The 19871-nt window shown below is 38.0% G+C and overlaps 1 protein-coding gene across 1 annotated transcript in view; it reads left to right on the top strand.

The window, feature by feature from the left end:
* The window catches only part of NMNAT2 (nicotinamide nucleotide adenylyltransferase 2), a 1202096-nt gene that overhangs the window by 646406 nt on the left and 535819 nt on the right, over positions 1–19871 (top strand). The window contains exon 3 of the mRNA XM_044085265.1: positions 13392–13459. Within this exon, the coding sequence (XP_043941200.1) occupies positions 13392–13459 (68 nt within the window). The remainder of the gene's footprint in view (positions 1–13391; positions 13460–19871) is intronic.

Genomic DNA, 19871 nt, shown 5'->3' with positions numbered 1-19871 from the left:
GTGGCTTTGTCCAGAAAAGCTTTACCTAGTGACCCGCTAATACTGTTAGATTCACTCCTACACTCTTGGGTTAATTTCTTCAAGTCTTTTGGGTTTCTAGTACCACAGTGAGAATGGACCTCATTCTAAGTCAAAGTATGATTAAAGTTGATGAATTAGTATTGTTTCTATCTTTGATGTCAGCCAGAATTGGTCTTTGTAGCACCTGCAATATGCCTAGAACAGACTCCTTCTGTAATTCATATGGCGTTACATGCACTGGTAGCATATCTAAATACAACTGTAAATTCTTTTTTATGAGCCCTGTTGCTCCTACTGCTATGGGAACTGTCTGAGTATCTTTCTTCCACATTGCCCTCATTTCTTCCAGAAAATCCTGGTATTTTATGACTTTGTGTCTCTCTGTACACAATGTTTGCAAAATCAGCAATTCAAGAGTCTTGCCACATTTTTATGTCTTTCAGTATACAGGCCCTCTGCCATTAGTGTATCACACCCGGCAACAAGATGTGCAAATGTTTTCACTTCTATTTTAGAAGTTTTAAAACCATGGTCCTGTGTTAAGCTGTGGGGTCAAACCATTTCTTTGCCCCAGGATGGATGAGATGGCAAGTGTTCCTAATTCCCAAAGAGATTTTGCATCCCTAGAAGGAGAGAGAAATTTTATAAACGGACCTAACATGACAATACTTGCAGATGAAGGTAGAAGAGCCTTCAAGAAAATATCCTGCATAAATGCAGAGAGTTGTTTTAGTATGCATAACTGATTTTTCAGACTAGCATCTGCACTAGCCCTTCAGTAAAAGGGAACTCAACCTATCTTACCAATGGGTTTGGGAGATGATTCCGAATGGATGGATAATCTGCAGAAAATCCTAGACAGGAGAAGTGTCTGGGACTATGGCAGACAGGGACAAGTGTGAATTTTCAAAAATAAAAGTTCATATTATAGGCATTTGAATATCAAAAAGGCTAAATGCGGATGGTCATAATGCAAACAAACAGATAATGAATGTTTCATTGTTATTGTTTATTGATATGATGCAGTAAAATAGTAGGTGTTGGTTTTACCTGTTACTGTTTGTGCTATCATAATATGAATGTTGTCTTTATATATCTATCACTCTGTCTTTCTATTAATGTTCGTTGACTGGGATAGTCCAAATGAGCAAACACCATTTTCAATGGAGTTATAGTTGTAATTGTGTCAATATTTTGTCTTGTAATTGCATATTCTTTAGTTATTGCTGATTGCACAGAAAATGTGTAATATGATTTACAATCTCTTTATATGCTGTCATTTGGTTTGTGTCATTGAGGTATGTTATATATATCATGTGATGTCAGATATTATATTTTAAAAATTTGCCTCCTTATTATATTATTAACTAGTTGTCCAGAAACCGTCCCAGTCCTCATTGATCCAGTTCTATCACCACTAAAATAGACAATTTGTTGCCCACAGTTGTGAATGACCCCTTTGTTCTTGAACACTGGCACCAGTATGATTCCTCTCCAGTCACCTGGGATGCACCTTTCGCTCTAAACTGCTATGAGAACCCAGTGGTGCCATTTTTCTCCTAACCCACCTAATATCTACCACAACCTCTTCTGAGCCTGCTGCTTTCCCTGGCTTTTATTTTCCTAAGTGCTGTTCTTACTTCTTCTGGGGGGGGCCCTCTTCATTTTTCATCATAGGCTGTGTCTGGGGTAGTACAGAGACTGTGAGGTTTCCTTCATTCAGAAGCTCCTTGAAGTGCTCCTTCCATCTGCTTTTGATGTCCTGTGGACTGGAGAGCAGGTTGTTGCTGGCATCCCTTATGAAGGGTCACTGTGAAGGGTCACTGATGATTATCTTCTATATTTTTCTACCAATGCCTTGCAACCTGACAGACTTTCTTTGTACCATCTATTGAGTCACTTTCCCAGTAGCTTGTAAAAGGACTTGTTCTTTGCTACTGCAACTTTTCTCTTAGCCTCTTTGATAGCCAATCAGTATTCTTTCTTAGCCTGGTCTGTCTTTTCTAATTCCTATTATTCCTGCTCTCCTTCATTAATTTGATGACCTATTGGAATTCTGCATTCCACCACTAGCTTTCCTTATGTACCTTATGTCCATACCTGGATTGGTCACATGTCTGTTCTATTGTCCTCACACATGCTGTTTTGAGGTGCTGCCATTCTTCTTCAAGTCCACGTATCTCGTCTTCTTCCTGACATAATAGAACCCTGAGTATTTCCTTGAACTCCTGTGATTTCTCCCTAGTCATCTTCCAGGTCTTCAGCTTAGTCTGTGTTGAATTAGAGCTTTCTCTGACCACTGCTTGCAGATGACTGTGGCAACCAGTGATGTATGCTGTGAGACCACTGCTTCATCAGATATGGCTTTGCAATCACTGATTCTACCCCAGTGCCTTTTCCTTACTAGTAGGAAGTCTACACGAGTTGCATTTCGCCATTCTTTTATGTGATCTTGAGACTTTCTCTCTTTCTTTACCATGTGTTGGCTACCATCAATCCATTTGTCAGATAGAAGTCTAGAATGGTGTCTCCTTCTTTACTCCTGTTGCCCAACACATGTGGACCCAAGTTGTCCTCATATCCTGTTCTGTCTGTCCAAATATGTGCATTTAGTTTCGCCATTATCAACACCAGCTCATGTTGTCATGCTTTATCTAGTAGGTCTTGCAACTGCTGCCTGAATGCACTCTTTCCTAACCATCACATGTCTATTGTGGGGCATAGGCTGAGATAATGAATAGTGCTCTATTCTTACACTGAAGTCTGATTACCATGAATCTGTCACTAATTCTAATGACATCCCTCAATGTCTTCTGAAGACTCTCCCTTAGCACAATTTCCACACCATATTCAGTCTTTCCTTCACCTGAGTAGTAGACTCTGGATCCCAAGCCAAGGTGTGTTGCTACACTGCCCTTCCATCTTGTCTCATGCATACAGAAACATGTCCAGCCTCCTCCTTACCATCGTGTCATTCACTTCCAAGCTGTATCCTGGCAGTGAACCTATACTGAGTATAGCAATCCTTAGTTCATGTTTGGCAAGTTGATTGGCTTTATGGCCAGCTTTCACTCAACAGAGCTATGCCAGGCAACTAGCCAGTAGTTACTGGGCTTTATGGTGGGCATACACTGATCAATGTGGGCAGACAGACACCTCTCACCATTAGCATGGGTCCATGGCTTAGGTGAGAGTAGGTCAGGTTCTCAAACCATTTATTGCCAGCAAATAGCCATGTCATTTTTGACAACATTATGTAATGTGACTAGATCACCTAGAGCCAATTATTATACCACAAAATGGCTATCCCTGCCATGGCATATTGTCTGTCATCTGTGTTCTCCTGTCAAGAGGATACCGTGCACCACAGCTGATACCCAGAGTAGTTGGTCTATACAACTTATTTCCCAAACGGAACTCCAAAGAGAAAACATCCAGTCTCCACATGGGCATTGGTCAAAGGTCATGGGCATTGGTCAAAGGTCAGGATCAAATCTTGTATCTTTTGCATGTGAGGCAAAGACATTAACCATTTTGCCAACTGATGCATAAAATACAGACATACATGCATTCATACATACCTATGTACACACACACACACATATATAGTTTAATATATATTTATATATATATACATATATATATATATATATATATATATATAGATATATATATATATGTGCATGTGTGTGTGTGTGTGTGTGTGTGTGTGTGTGTGTGTGTTTATATATATATGTATATGTATGTATGATGAATGAAGAGAAAGAGAGAGAGAGAGAGAGAGAGAAGGTTGAATGATGTGGGGATAGTGAATCAGGACGTGAAACAGATTAGCAAGGAGGAAGTAAGGACAGCTATGGAGAGGATGAAGAATGGAAAGGCTGTTGGCCCAGATGACATACCAGTGGAAGCATGGAGGTGCTTAGGAGAACTGGCAGTGAAATTTTTAACCAGATTGTTTAATGAAATTTTGGAGAGTCAGAGGATGCCTGAGGAGTGGAGAAAAAGTGTTTTGGTACCTATCTTTAAGAATAAGGGTGATGTGCAGAGCTGCAGTAACTACAGAGGGATAAAATTGATCAGTCACAGCTTGAAGTTATGGGAAAGAGTAGTGGAAGCTAAGTTAAGAAGGGAGGTGATTATTAGTGATCAGCAGTATGGTTTCATGTCAGGAAAGAGCACTACAGATGCAATGTTTGCTCTGAGAGTGTTGTTGGAGAAGTACAGAGAAGGTCAGAAGGAGTTGCATTGTGTCTTTCTGGACTTAGAGAAAGCATATGACAGGGTGCCTAGAGAGGAGTTGTGGTATTGTATGATTGAGTCGGGAGTGGCTGAGAAGTATATAAGAGTGGTACAGGATATGTACAAGGGTAGTGTGACATTGGTGAAGACTGCGGTGGGAGTGACAGATGCGTTTAAGGTGGAGGTGGGATGACATCAAGGATCAGCTCTGAGCCCTTTCTTATTTGCAGTGGTGATGGACAGGTTGACCAATGAGATCAGACAGGAGGCCCCGTGGACTATGATGTTTGCAGATGACATTGTGATCTGTAGTGAGAGTAGGGAACAGGTGGAGGAGACCCTGGAGAGGTGGAGATATGATTTAGAGAGGAGAGGAATGAAGGTCAGCAGGGCTAAAACAGAATATCTGTTTATAAATGAGAGGGAGGGTAGAGGAATGGTGAGGATGCAGGGAGTAGAGTTGGTAAAGGTGGATGAGTTTAAGTACTTGGGATCAACAGTTCAGAGTAATGGTGAGTGTGGAAGAGAGGTGAAGAAGAGAGTACAAGCAGGGTGGAATGGGTGGAGAAGAGTGTCAGGAGTGATTTGTGACAGACGGGTACCAGTAAGAGTGAAAGGGAAGGTCTACAAGAGGGTAGCGAGACCAGCTATGTTATATGGGTTGGAGATGGTGGCATTGACAAAAAGGCAGGAGTCAGAGCTGGATGTCGCAGAGTTAAAGATGTTAAGATTAGCACTGGGTGTGACTAGGATGGACAGGATTAGGAATCAGTATATTAGAGGGTCAGCTCAGGTTAGACAGTTTGGAGACAAAGCAAGAGAGGCGAGATTGCATTGGTTTGGACATGTGCTGAGGAGGGATGCTGGGTATATTGGAAAAAGGATGCTAAGGATGGAGTTGCCAGGTAAGAGGAAAAGAGGAAGGCCTAAGATAAGGTTTATGGATGTGGTGAGAGAGGACATGCAGGCGGTTGGTGTGAAAGAGCATGATGTAGAGGACATGAAGAAATGAAAACAGATGATCCGTTATGGCGACCCCTAACGGGAACAGCCGAAAGAAGATGATGATGATGATGATGATATATATATATATATATATATATATATATATATATATATATATATATATGTATATAAATACACACACATATCCACATACATACATACATATATACATACATTTTTATTTATTATTTATTGGCATTTGATTACTGGGAAAGTCCACTGGGCCAGACAGCCCATTTTCAGTAGAGGCCTGGGGAGAAAAGCCACAGGTTATACATACAACTGAACAAATCATCAGTTTACAAGATTTACATAAAATAAGTTACCTGAAAATTATACAAAAAAAATAATAAAAACAGATGCATAAGGATCAAAATGCAAGAGTATAGGTACAGTATTTACAACACAATTTACAATACAGTGGAGTATTGATTTGAGCAGTATCAGTAAGGCATTGGACAAAAACAAGGAAATACATAGACTACAAAGTGTAAACAGGCTAAATGTTGGGGTTGCATTGTACTACTAAATAAAATGAAGAGATGGGGTGCAAGTTAGAGAGAACAGGGAAAGTAAAGGGGAGTAGCTGTCTAGGAGAGGAAGGAGGGCTGAAAATAGAGGAAGGTATGATAGAGAATTTGGTAACAGATGGGATATATTAATGCAACAGATAATAAATATAGGCAGGGGCTAGAGAAGGACTTGATTGAGTTCAGTGGACAAATTAGGTAATAGCAGATTCAGAGGAGGAAATAGAACAGTTACATGTTCAGTTGGAGAGGAAGTGGTTTTGAAGAGCACTTTTAAAGTTGTTAGGATTATGTTGAAGGTGGATGGCTGTGGGCAGGGAATTCCATTTTTTATCCATGGTCCAGGAGTATAATAGCTGTCCTGCTGGAAATCTGGGTTCAAGGACTTGAAGAAGCTGTTGTTGTTCAGATCATAGTAGTCTAGAGGGGTTGTAGGGGGACAGTAGTGAGTTTAGTGCGGGGCAGAGTTGAGGTTTCTAAATAAGTTTTGAGTAATTGTGAGCTGAAGGAATAATTATTAGTGAGGAAATTTGTGCCATTTTAGCTTTTTTAGGGTGATACAGTGGTGAGTTGAGTGGTGGGAGTTTGTAGCAAATTTAGAAATCTTGTTGTAGCATATTTCTAATTTAGATTGTAGAGAAAGCTGCAGATTGGTGAACAGTGGAGCACCGTAGATTAGAGAAGGCAGCAGGAATGTTTGTGCTAAAGTTAGTTTGGATGGAAGGGAGAAGAACTTACTATGTCTGTAAAGCAGTCCTAACTTCTTATGGGTCTCAGATATGTTATTTTGAATGTGTAGGTCGAATTTGAGGTTTTCATCTATTATTACTCTTAGCAATTTGGTGTGGGCCACTAACCCAATTTTTGTAGCACTGAGTGAGTAAATGTTGAAGTTGGGTTTATTAGAATGTTTCTTGGGTGTGAAAATCATAAGTTTAGTTTTTTTGGGGGGGTTAAGAGAAAGATGGTTAGTGTGAAACCAAGTCTCCACTGAGGAGAAGGCTGCCTGAGTATTTTGAGAAAGAATTGTTACATTCAGTGCAGAGCAGACTATGGTTGAATTATCTGCATATTAAACAAGGGAACCTTGTGGTATAGCTAAGTGGAAATTATTTATGAAAATATTAAAGAGAAGCGGGCCTAAGATGGAGCCTTGAGGGATGCCTGTGGGGTTGAGAAGATAGAGGGAATAGAATTATGCCACTTTACAGCATGCTGTCTGTTGGAGAGAGAGCTTTGAAACCAGTTGACTGCCAGGGGAGATAATCCTATGTCTGATAGTTGAGATAAGAGGATAAGATGTGAGATGGTGTCAAATGCTTTTGACAGATCTAAGAGTAAGGCAGACACAACATGTCCAGAATCCCTAGCTTTGTTGACTATGTCTAGGAATGAAATCAATGCACTGGCTGTGCTGTGGCCAGGTCAGAAACCATGCTGTTTTGAGGAGAGGATCTTGTTTAAGAGGAGATAGTCTAGGAGTTGCTTTTGCACACATTTTTTTCAAGGACTTTAGAAATAGGGGAGAGTACAGTAATAGGGTGAAAGTTGGAGAAATAAGTTGAGGGGCCACCTTTGTGGAGAGGGAGGATGATTACTTTTTTTCCAAAGACAGGGAACATAAGATTCAATAATTGATCTATTGATCAGAATACTAATAGTATAGACCATGGCATCGGCAGCGATTTTTAGGAATTTGGTGGGGATTTTGTCTGCTGAGTTAGAACCTGATTTCTATTTAGACAGTAGATTTTTAATGAAGGAGGCAGTGATGGGAGAGAAGTTATACTGTGGGTGTGGTGATTCTTGTAGGGGAGTTGAAGGTTGGATATTTGTGTTTGGAGAGGTGTGATCCAGGAATTGTGAGGTATTATTGAGGGTGGTGGAGTGCTGTGAGGGGAAGTGGAATGATGTAGTTGTGGGAGTAGGAGTATTAGAGAGGGGAGAGGAAAATGAGGCAGTAATGTTGGCTATGGTATCGATAAAGGAGGTTTTAAAAATATTGGCTATTTGTTCTGGGGGCATGTCATGGTGTGGACAGGGATTTGGTTTGATGCCAGAATGAAGGAGAGTATTTATGGATGACCAGAACATTTTGAGGTTATTTTTCCTATCTGGTTGCTGGTTAAAGAAGTACTGCTGTTTGTCTTTATTAATGAACCTTTTAGCTCAATTTCAGAGCTGTTTGTAGTAATTAAGGTCTAATGGGGTTTTAGATTTTAGCCAGGTTTTCCAGGCTTTATCTCTGAGAGTCATAAATTCTTTGGTGGATCTTGTTAACCAAGGGACATGATTTATTTTGGCTCTTTTGCTTCTAGAGGGAGCAAGACTGCAGGATATTTAGAAAGGTCTCATTAAACATGAAGAAAAGCATCATTGAATGGGAAAGTTCTAAGACTATTCCAGTTAATACTTTTTAGGATGTTGTTGAAGGTGGTAGGGTTACATTTTGAGAGATTTTGGACAATTTTGATATTACGGACTTTGTTAGAGGAGGAGTAGGTATGAACAGGACAGGCTGGGAGATGGTCACTAATAGAGTTGAGCAAGGTGCCTGAAATTGTATATTTGGAAGAGCTGGTGACTAGAATCCAGTCTAAGATTCTGCCTTCAGTTGTTTTGTTATTGTACCTGGTAGGGGTGGAAATAAGTTGTGTAAACTGAAACAAATTTATGCCAGCGGATGAATGTATGGAGGAAATGGAAGACCGGTCAATGTTCATGTCACCTAGTATAATAGTTTCATTTTTTATGGTAAAGGAGATCCAAGAGAGGATATTTTCTAAGATGGCGCAGTGGTGGAGTGGTAGCATTGAGGCCTCACAGCAAGAGGTTCTTCTGTTCGATTCTCGGCTGGGGTGCCTTCTGTGCAGAGTCTGCATGTCCTCCTTGCATTCCTATGGGTTTCCTCTGGGTGCTCCAGTTTTCTTCCACGTTACAAAGACATGCATCTAGAGCCTTTCTCCCTGGGCCTCCGCTGACTCCCAAGTCGGACTTTCCCAGTTAACAAATGTTAAATAAAATAAATAAATAAATAAATAAATAAATAAATGACAATAATACAGAGTTTTTTTGAGCTGTTAATATCCAAAAAGGAAATCAAAATTTCAGCATTTTGGATTTGAGGGATAGATTGTTTGAAAGGAGTGATGTTTACAGTATTGGGGTATATGATTGTAACACTACCACCTTTCTTGTTTAACCTATCTGCTCTGATTATTTTAAAGTTTGGGGGAGAAACTCCTGAGTTCTGAATAGAAGGCTTTATCCAGGTTTCTGTAGTGGCACGGATATTGGTTTTGTTGTGAATGAGCCAAGCTTGGAGTTCACAGGATTTATTACAGATACTTTGGAAGTTTAGGGTGGTAATATGAAGAGTTTTGGGTCAATTGGTAAGGATATCTTGAGAAGGGAAGAGAGTGTTGTGGGGCCCAGGGTTAGGATGGATGTCTCCTGAACAGATGAGGGAAGAGAAAAAGTGGGATATATGGTGTGTGTTATAAGATAGCTTGTTGGAGATATAATGGGGAATGGGGTCAAAGGAATTGAGAGGATAGTGTAAGGAATAGTTGGTGAAGAGGATAAATTTGTTTGCAGGAAGAAGACAGTCTATGTGCTATATGCTAGGGCTAATATGGAAGTAGAAATTGTGAGGGGAGAAGATGGAGCTGGATGCATAGTGTGTACATGGCAATAGTGAGTGTGGGTTTAAGGTAGTAGAGTGAGAAGAGAGAGGGTTAAGAAAAGAGAGCTTATTGGTATGGAATAGTGCAAAAAAGAAGACATATTGAAGGACACTATAGGGGTAGAAATGGTTATTGGTTGACAGGAAGTGATGTAGGAGGAAGAGGAAAGGGATTAGTCTGGGTGAAGAGGGGTGTGGCTAAGTGACTATAAATATAATGAAAGAGGGTTGGGTGGGAATGGGGGTAGGGTAGGGGAGCAGAGTGAGCCTGAGTGAAGCGAAGGGCAAACGGAGTGGGATGAAACCAGGAGTGAGAGATACAAGTTATGGAGAAAGATGAAAAAATCAACAGTTTGCACAAGAGTAGTTAAATAGAAACTACTGCTGGTTGTAGGGTAAGAGTATTCAATTACAGTTTACAGGAGGTAAATCAGACCAAGAGAAATAAGCAGCTAGTAAAGAAAAAAATAGCTACTTTCACTGTGAGGTAATTTGGGATGACCAAGGCAACAAAGAAATTAAAATAGGTCTATAATAATAAAGGGAAAATGCTGGTTTACATCCATACAGAACCATGTCTGTTGGTATCATGGGGGAGGGGCAGTGAAAAAAAAGAAAAAAGTAGAGAGAAAAAGGTGGTCCTGGCAAGGTGTGCATGTCACTAACACAGTTGTATTACAGTGCAGCAATTTAAGAATGCTGAAAAGCAGTTTTATAAAACATACTTTTGTACAATTTCAGGGCTGGTTTATGCAGGTAGTCTCTTAGATTGACCAATTCCTTCACCAAGGCAGACAAGATGCTTATGAGGGCACTGAGAGGGTAGACCATACATACATGAATACATATGTACATACATACATTCATATGATAAATGTGACATGTGACATGTTCCATTGTCAGTGGTACAAATACTGCCAATGTATTAATGACAACTTGAATGTTATTATAAAACATTCTAAACAAATAAAAATATATTTACATGTTATTCCACTGTTGTATTCTAGATAGCCACATGTGAATCCAGTGAAGGTTTTCATGTCGGGAAAATTACTAAGAAAATTTCCAAAAGAATATATGAACATAGTTTAGCTATTAAGAAAAAGGATTTTACTAATGTTTTGGCTAAGTATGCACAAAGTTGCAGAGACTTCAAAATGCTTGTATTCTTTGTGGTAGATTTTGCTATTGAAACACCTTTTAGTGGAGAAACTAATAATTTATTAGAAGTCAAGGAATTAAATTGGCAAATTTTGTTAGCAGCAGATAAATTACAAGGTCTTAATGGTAATATTAACATTAAATATTTATTAAAATCACAGTGTATTGCAGGAGTGCTAGTTTTTTTATTGAGTTGATTTCCTAGTACTTATAGATTTATTTAAAATATTTTACTCTACGTGATATTATTTTACTATCTTATCTATTATATTTTCTTATACTATGTCTTTAAATCGTGGATTAATTGTTGTCACATGCTTATACTAATTTATTGAGTTATTGTATTTAAATGAGTGGTTAGGAATGATGGTTAGCTCTGATGAAGTTCTGTTGAATAAAAGAACAGAAGCACTAAGCTATATATGTTTTGGATACATGCATTTTATAAGTGAAAGTCAGGGCAGTGGTCTGTGCTCTTAGGTTTTTCCTGAATGCTTTGAGTTGTTTAATAGTTTTAGTGCTGGTGTTTTTTATCAGTATTTTTTTTTAGTTTTAGTTTCAATTGTAGTATTCATACCCACATAACATTAAACTGTGCTCTGCTGCAGCTGACCTGGAAATGGTAGCTACATTCTGACACAGAATTTATATGTTGACAGAAACATTGTACATTTCTGCATCATGTTCATGCATATGGCATCATATGGTACTGGAACTGCATTAGCATGAAAATAACACACTATACTGTACTACAGAGTTTCAATGTAGGCAGTATTGCACTAAGGCAGGTAACACCACTCTTTACTGCATTAAATATTAACACACTATACTGTACGACAGAGTTTAGATATAGGCAGCATTGCACTAAGGCAGGTAACACCCCTCTTAACGGCATTAAATAATAACACACTATACTGTACTACAGAGTTTCAATGTAGGCAACATTGCACTAAGGCAGATAACACCACTCTTTACTGCATTAAATATTAACACACTATACTGTACTACAGAGTTTAGATATAGGCAGCACTGCACTAAGGCAGGTAATAGGTTCATAGGTTCATAGGTTCGTACTAGGCTATCTGCCTGAGGGCATTTACAAGCCTAGCCCATAGTTTTGTGGCTTACGCCACCCCTTTAGTATGGGGAACTATACCCATTATTTTGCTGTGCCTCTGTTGAGCAGTGACACTGAGGTAATCCCTGGGGTATATCTGCGATCTCCCATCCATTGGTCAAGATTTCTCTTGAACAAGGCCAGCGAGGTGCTCTGCCTCACATATACCGGGATTTTATTCCACAGCATAGGGAGTCTTTACTGCATTAAATAATAACACACTATACTGTACTACAGAGTTTAGATGTAGGCAGCATTGCACTAAGGCAGGTAACAACACTCTTTACTGCATTAAATAATAACACACTATACTGTACTACAGAGTTTAGATGTAGGCAGCATTGCACCAAGGCAGGTAACAACACTCTTTACTGCATTAAATAATAACACACTATACTGTACCACAGAGTTTAGATGTAGGCAGCATTGCACCAAGGCAGGTAACAACACTCTTTACTGCATTAAATAATAACACACTATACTGTACCACAGAGTTTAGATGTAGGCAGCATTGCACCAAGGCAGGTAACACCACTCTTTACTGCATTAAATAATAACACACTATACTGTACTAGAGAGTTTAGATGTAGGCAGCATTGCACTAAGGCAGGTAACAACAATCTTTACTGCATTAAATAATAACACACTATACTGTACTACAGAGTTTAGATGTAGGCAGCATTGCACCAAGGCAGGTAACAACACTCTTTACTGCATTAAATAATAACACACTATACTGTACTACAGAGTTTAGATGTAGGCAGCATTGCACTAAGGCAGGTAACAACACTCTTTACTGCATTAAATAATAACACACTATACTGTACTACAGAGTTTAGATGTAGGTAGCATTGCACTAAGGCAGGTAACAACACTCTTTACTGCATTAAATAATAACACACTATACTGTACTACAGAGTTTAGATGTAGGCAGCATTGCACTAAGGCAGGTAACAACACTCTTTACTGCATTAAATAATAACACACTATACTGTACTACAGAGTTCAGATGTAGGCAGCATTGCACTAAGGCAGGTAACACCACTCTTTACTGCATGACAGAATTTGCATTTAGGTAGCACAGCATAATATTGCATGTGGATTAACAGGTGGCACCACACTGCAAGAATGACCTTTAGGTGAGCTGTACAAACAGTTTACATGCATGTGATACCATACTTTACTGCATTATATTATTAAGATAGACATCGCACCACATTAAACATGATACAAAGCTAAAATATAGACTGTACTTGAAAAAGGGACCAAGCATTGCTAGATTTTTCTCTCAGATGTAAATAATCTGCATTGCACTTTGTCATTTACCTGCAGATGGCATTGCACTTTAATATACAACACAATTCATGCATTGGTGATCTGGTGTGCACTTCACATGCTAGTGAAATCACTGTATACTGTAGTGTGAAGTTACTTACACTGCTCAGCACGTTTTTGGCCAAACACAGTTTTGTAAAGAAGACAAGGAGAATTGTGTTTTGGGCTATCTGTAGGAGACTCTAAAATATGTAGTATATTTTATCTTTTATTTGTAAATCTTAATTATCTTTTTATACAGTTCTTTACTAATGGGTAACCTGGTCACTAATATGAACAATTTATGTATTTTTAGGGCCTTGTCACTAGCCGGCATCGATTGGCAATGTGCCAGCTGGCAGTCCAGTCATCTGATTGGATTAGGTACGTATACTGTTTTTTTTTATCCAAACACTGTGTGTTGTTTACTATCTTCTGAATGAAAAACACAAAAAAATGGTTCTGGATGGTATTTAGAGGTAGCAACTATGTAGCAAGAGATACACCATGATAGGTGAGTACTGAAATATTAATGATATGATGTGATCTCATAGTGCTTAGATACTGAGATACATTTTTTAAAAGTGGAAACAGCTGATGTGCACGCTAGAATATCTGTGGGCAAGACATTACTTACATTTATCTGTGACACAGCATGCTTGGTTAAGCTATATACTGACTTAAGGTGGTAGGATATGACAGGCATCAGATAGTAACAAATAGGGGGTCAGTAATTTGCAACACAGTGTTAGAATATAACAAAGCTGTTTTAGATTATAAATGGGAGAGCACAATGCATCTACCAAGGTTGCAAACTGATGTGACATAACAGAATATACACAAAACATATATCTAATGGTATATTGGTTAAGACTTTTATTTTTTTAACGTATAGAATTTGTCTGCATATGTGCACACAGGCCATAGATCATTAGTCTGAGCAAGGACAGGATAGTTGGTCTTGAATTTATGCAAAGATAAGCTTAGTTAGTGTATTCTAGGGCATAGCTTATATAACAGAGCAATGACCTTATGACCTTATTGTTTCATGTTTGGTTGTGACATTTGTGAGTCTTTATTGCATGTCACTGGTCTTGTTGGTTTGCTGTCTGTTCTGTCATGTGATTGGTTTGCTGTCTGTTCTGTCACATGACTCAACCTTGATTTTCCACTAATTGATGAATGACTTGTTTGTGGTTTTAAATTCTCTTTTACTGTTTGTGTTTCTATGCATAGTAGATATAGCTTAATTTTCATGTAGTGAAGAAATATTCTCTTAAACTGTGATGCAAGGACTCAGTGCTACCTTTCCTTTTGTAAGTCATTGTATATGATATTTTATGATGTGCCTTAACATATCACAAACTTTCACATGTGGCATAGAAGGTAATCTTAGAAAGTGAGAGTAACATTTCCTGTTAGGAGAAAAAATGTGTTTTGATTCTACTTCTGAAAATGACACCAAACACATAAAAGGTGTTTTTATGCTGAAGGTGTAGAGAAAACAGTGAAAACTGACTTTTAAAAGGCTAAGGCTGTGATTAAAAAACGTTCACTACACTCTTGTAAACTGCTCTGGCCAAATGGGGTAGTTTCTAAAAACATGGGAAATGTGATTCAGCGCCATGTTTACCTGCTATGAGGAAAGATGTCATTTGTTAATTTGCATGTCTCTAAATCACGTGGTGGTCATATATCTCATATCCCTAAATATGATACTCACTTTGAGGAATTTCTTGACATGATTATTGTTTCTTTCCCAGCCTCTGCATGGAAGTATATTTGACTATTCATGTTAACTCCTTCTGTTTCTGGTTTTATGGCTTCTGAGGCAGATGACGTCAAATTTTATTCCCTTCCTGGAACTGCCTCTCTTCTGTCTACATCCTTCCAGAGATGAGGTCTGCTAAACAGCGTAGACTTCAGGAATGGGAGTTTATCTACTGTCCTGAAAAGGGGATAATGACTTCTGTTTATTACTCATGGTGCCAGGCCCTATATAGTTTATATATATATATATATATATATATATATATATATATATATATATATATATATATATAGGTCTACTTGAAAACAACGACACGCCAAAACACCGGCAACGAGATAAGCGACACCACAAAACCAACAGTTCAAAAGCACGAAACTTCACATGCCCGACAAACCACAATCCGACAATCAACAAAACAAAGCAAATACCTTCTCTGAAAAACACACACACAACACAAGCACACCAAAAACCTTACAAACCTACACTAAACCTTACATACACAACTATCTATGCACTAACCTTAACCCATACCCTAACCCTAAAGTCTGTCACTATCGCACACTTACCTTAACATGTCGGTGTTCTCAGCATCGGGCTTTTCAACTGTCGGTCATCTCCGTTGTCGATCTTCCGGTCTCGGTGCTCTCGTTGTCGGTGTTTTGGCATGTCGGTGTTTTCAGGTAGACCCATATATATATATATATATATATATATATATATATATATGTATGGGTCTACCTGACAATGCCGAAAGCTGACAACGCCGACGATGAGAACACCGACACCAGAAGATCGAAAACTGAGATGACCGATGGATGAAAACCCCGACGCTGAGAACACTGACATGTGAAAAGGCTGTGTAAGTATGCGGTAGTGACGGACGTTAGGGTTAGGGTGCGAGTAAGGTAAGTGTGCGATATTGACGGACTCTAGGGATAGGGGTGGGTTAAGTGAGTTAGGGTTAGGGCGCGGGTTAGGTGAGTGTGCGATAGTGACAGTCTTTAGGGCTAGGGGCGGTTTAAGTGAGTTAGGGTTAGGGCGCGGGTTAGGTGAGTGTGCGATAGTGACAGTTTTTAGGGTTAGGGGCGGGTTAAGTGAGTTAGGGTTAAGGCGTGGGTTAGGTGAGTGTGCGATAGTGACGGACCTTAGGGTTAGAGTTTGGGTTAAGGTTATAGATAGTTGTGTATGTAAGGTTTAGTGTGGGTTTGTAAGGATTTTGGTGTGCTTGTGTTGTGTGTGTGCTTTTTGGACAGGGGATTTGTTTTGTTTGTTGATTTTGGGATTGTGGTGTGTCGGGCATGTGAGGTTTTGTGTTTGTGAACTTTCGGTTATGTGGTGTCGGTGATTTCGTTGTCAGTGTTGCAGTGCGTCGGTGTTGTCAGGTAGACCCATATATATATATATATATATATATATATATATATATATATATATATATATATATATACAATATCCCTTCGTAGCAGCAAATCTGGATAGTAGTTCAAATAATTCAAGTACTTTGATAGCAAGTCCAGCAAATCTCAGATAAAAAGAGCGTAATTCAAATAACTTTTATTCCAAACACAGAGAACATACATAAGCGCTTTCACGGATCCAACCGCTTCATCAGACGTAACAGTTCAAAGAACTTACTTGATAGTATTTATATAAAATTCAAACCCTTAATTGATTAATTGCTGAATCCATTTAAAGTGCTCATGCATAGTCTAATATATTTGCCTAACACATTAACATTATAGTATATTTAAAGCAACTTGTAATTATGATAAAAACATTTAAAAACTTCTTAAAACATATGAAAATACTATAAAAAATACTATAAGAATATGAATATTCACTTTTATAAAGAGTGCAAAAACGTATATAGTCTATTATCTAAGGTGTCTTGCTCTTAATATGGGCTTAATAGATATCATATCATTCATTCCATAGCCCCTATGCGCACCTAACCTAAAAATCCATTCTAATTCTGTGCACTCTGTGTCATTCACTATATTACCTAACCTAAGATTAATATATTGTATATGTAGTATCTGAAACTGAAAAGTATGTGTAGGACCTTCTTGATTTGTCGATGATCTTTTTCTTCTTTGGAAGGGCAGTGTCATGGAATTAAAAACTTTTCTTACATATATAAATCTTAATAGTGATTTCTTGAAATTCACGATGGAGTACTCCTATACTTCCATCAATTTTTTGGATGTTAACCTTCGAGTTGTCCAAGGTACCATTGTTACTAATGTATATAGGAAGCCCTGTTACTGTCCTAATTTTTTACATCGCAGTAGTATGCACAATCCTACTATATTTAATAATATAGTTAGAGGGCAAGCCTATAGGCTATCCAGACTTTGTTGTAATGACAGGATGCTGACTGATGAACTGTCGAAATTAAAATCTGACTTTATTTATAGAGGCTATGAAAGTAAGGATATAGATAATATTTGTAAGCAAGTTGTTGCACAAAGGAATATACAAGCTAGACCATATTTTTCGAATAATCCTTACAAGAGAAGAGAATATGTTAACAAAGATAAAAGGGATCTTAGCCTTGTTATACCTTATGGGAATAATATCCACAAGGTTAAAGAAGCTATAAACAAATGCTGGAATATTTTAACAGTAGATGATAGAGTTAAAGAGCTGGTAGGTGAAGGCCCAAGTTTTGTATACAAAAATAACAAGACACTGAAACAGCAACTCTGCTATCATAATTTGACAAGTACAAACCCCATTAACGGACTATCAATAAAGTTTAATGGGACCAAAAAATGTAATAAATGCAAACAATGCATATATATAGATGAGTCCCGATACTTTAGGCATCCTGAAACCAGAAGATTATGGGAGCTTAAGGTGAATGGATCCTGTGATTCTAAAAATCTAGTATATGTAGCATACTGCATAAAATGTTTTCGTTTTTATGTGGGTAAGACTAATCGCACACTGAAAGAGCGTATTAGAGACCATTATTATAGTATAGCCAGGAGGGAAGAATATAATGCGCTGGCACGACATATTATTCAAGAAGGTCCTACACATACTTTTCAGTTTCAGATACTACATATACAATATATTAATCTTAGGTTAGGTAATATAGTGAATGACACAGAGTGCACAGAATTAGAATGGATTTTTAGGTTAGGTGCGCATAGGGGCTATGGAATGAATGATATGATATCTATTAAGCCCATATTAAGAGCAAGACACCTTAGATAATAGACTATATACGTTTTTGCACTCTTTATAAAAGTGAATATTCATATTCTTATAGTATTTTTTATAGTATTTTCATATGTTTTAAGAAGTTTTTAAATGTTTTTATCATAATTACAAGTTGCTTTAAATATACTATAATGTTAATGTGTTAGGCAAATATATTAGACTATGCATGAGCACTTTAAATGGATTCAGCAATTAATCAATTAAGGGTTTGAATTTTATATAAATACTATCAAGTAAGTTCTTTGAACTGTTACGTCTGATGAAGCGGTTGGATCCGTGAAAGCGCTTACGTATGTTCTCTGTGTTTGGAATAAAAGTTATTTGAATTACGCTCTTTTTATCTGAGATTTGCTGGACTTGCTATCAAAGTACTTGAATTATTTGAACTACTATCCAGATTTGCTGCTACGAAGGGATATTGTGGATATACTACTTTTTGGGTTTGTGTGTGCTGATATATATATATATATATATATATATATATATATATATATATATATATATATATATATATATATATATATATATATATAGTATCCCTTTGACATTCCATGCTACTTTGCAATGATTCTTTATTTACTTTCAGATCATCTGATATTAGTGCCTCTATGTTCCTCTTCACGTTTATTGTGCTACTCTTTCATCTCCAGTGCTGTATTATTTTTCTTGCCCATTGTCAGATATCCACTCGTGTTCATTCTGCATTGAATCACTATGAGGTCAGTCATACCAAATCCCTTTTCACGCTTTATAGACTATTCTTTGCCCAATATAGTTGTGTCATCAGAAAAACTGGATCAAATCTCAGTCCTGATAACTGCTACCTCAATACAAAAATGCTTGGTAAATAATTTGAAACTCACAACTCAGATACACCAATGCTCTTAACTCATGCATGAAAGCTGCACACTTGCTGATAAAGCTTAATTGAAACTTAAAGCTTGAGTGCACTTGTGTTCATTAAGCCTTGCATTGCTAACTGCAAAGTCCATGAGCAAACACACACACACACAGAAAAGTAGCAAAAGAAGGGTGTTTTACATGGCAGTAACCCCCCCCCCCCCACACACACACACACACCTCACGTTGAGACTTCCACCTCTCACACTCACTTTATTTTTTTGCACTGTGAGGTCATTGCACCTTAGAAAAAGAGCTACCAGTAACATATAGGTAAATGCTGTCTCGTTCCTCCAGGAGGGCATGGTCTCAGAGAGAACGGCAGATGTAGCAAACACATGAAAAGGGTCTTTGGACCACTGTGCATGCTCTAAGTAAACAAATGTATAAATAAATAAACACTCCTACATAAATAAATCATTCAGATAGGATCTCTAACACACAAGAAATTGAAGCCTTGAGCTTCAAAGCTCAAGCAACCATAATACAAGTAATTTTATTTTGAAGAACATGTACTCTAGGAAAAGAATACATAGTTTTCCTTCCATACCTTCTGCATTGTCACTTACAATCCAGTGAAAGGGTCAGCCCCAGTACGGATCTCCAGGTTTCTCTACTGGTAACCATCTTCCTCCTGAATGACTTCAGTCGACTCTTTTCCTCTGAATCCATATTTCTACCCATTGCTTTTTGCTTGCTATTGCAAGAAAACCTCACTACAGCATTGCCTAATTTGTTCACTGGTCTTTTGCATGGGATCATGTGAAATATCTTAATATCTTAACAGAATTAAACAAACTTTCAGGTCTAAATAGGTCATGCTCTTGGCCCTTTTCATTTTTGTCTGTAGCCCTAGTCATCCACTCAAGTAAGTCTGTATATTTGCCTGCAATCAGG

The sequence above is a fragment of the Protopterus annectens genome, chromosome 10.part0 (genome assembly GCF_019279795.1).
Source record: "Protopterus annectens isolate FY-2018-M chromosome 10.part0, PAN1.0, whole genome shotgun sequence".
NCBI lineage: Eukaryota > Metazoa > Chordata > Ceratodontiformes > Protopteridae > Protopterus > Protopterus annectens.
The sequence above is the reverse complement of the archived record's forward strand: the minus strand, read 5'-3'. Positions and strand labels throughout refer to the sequence as shown.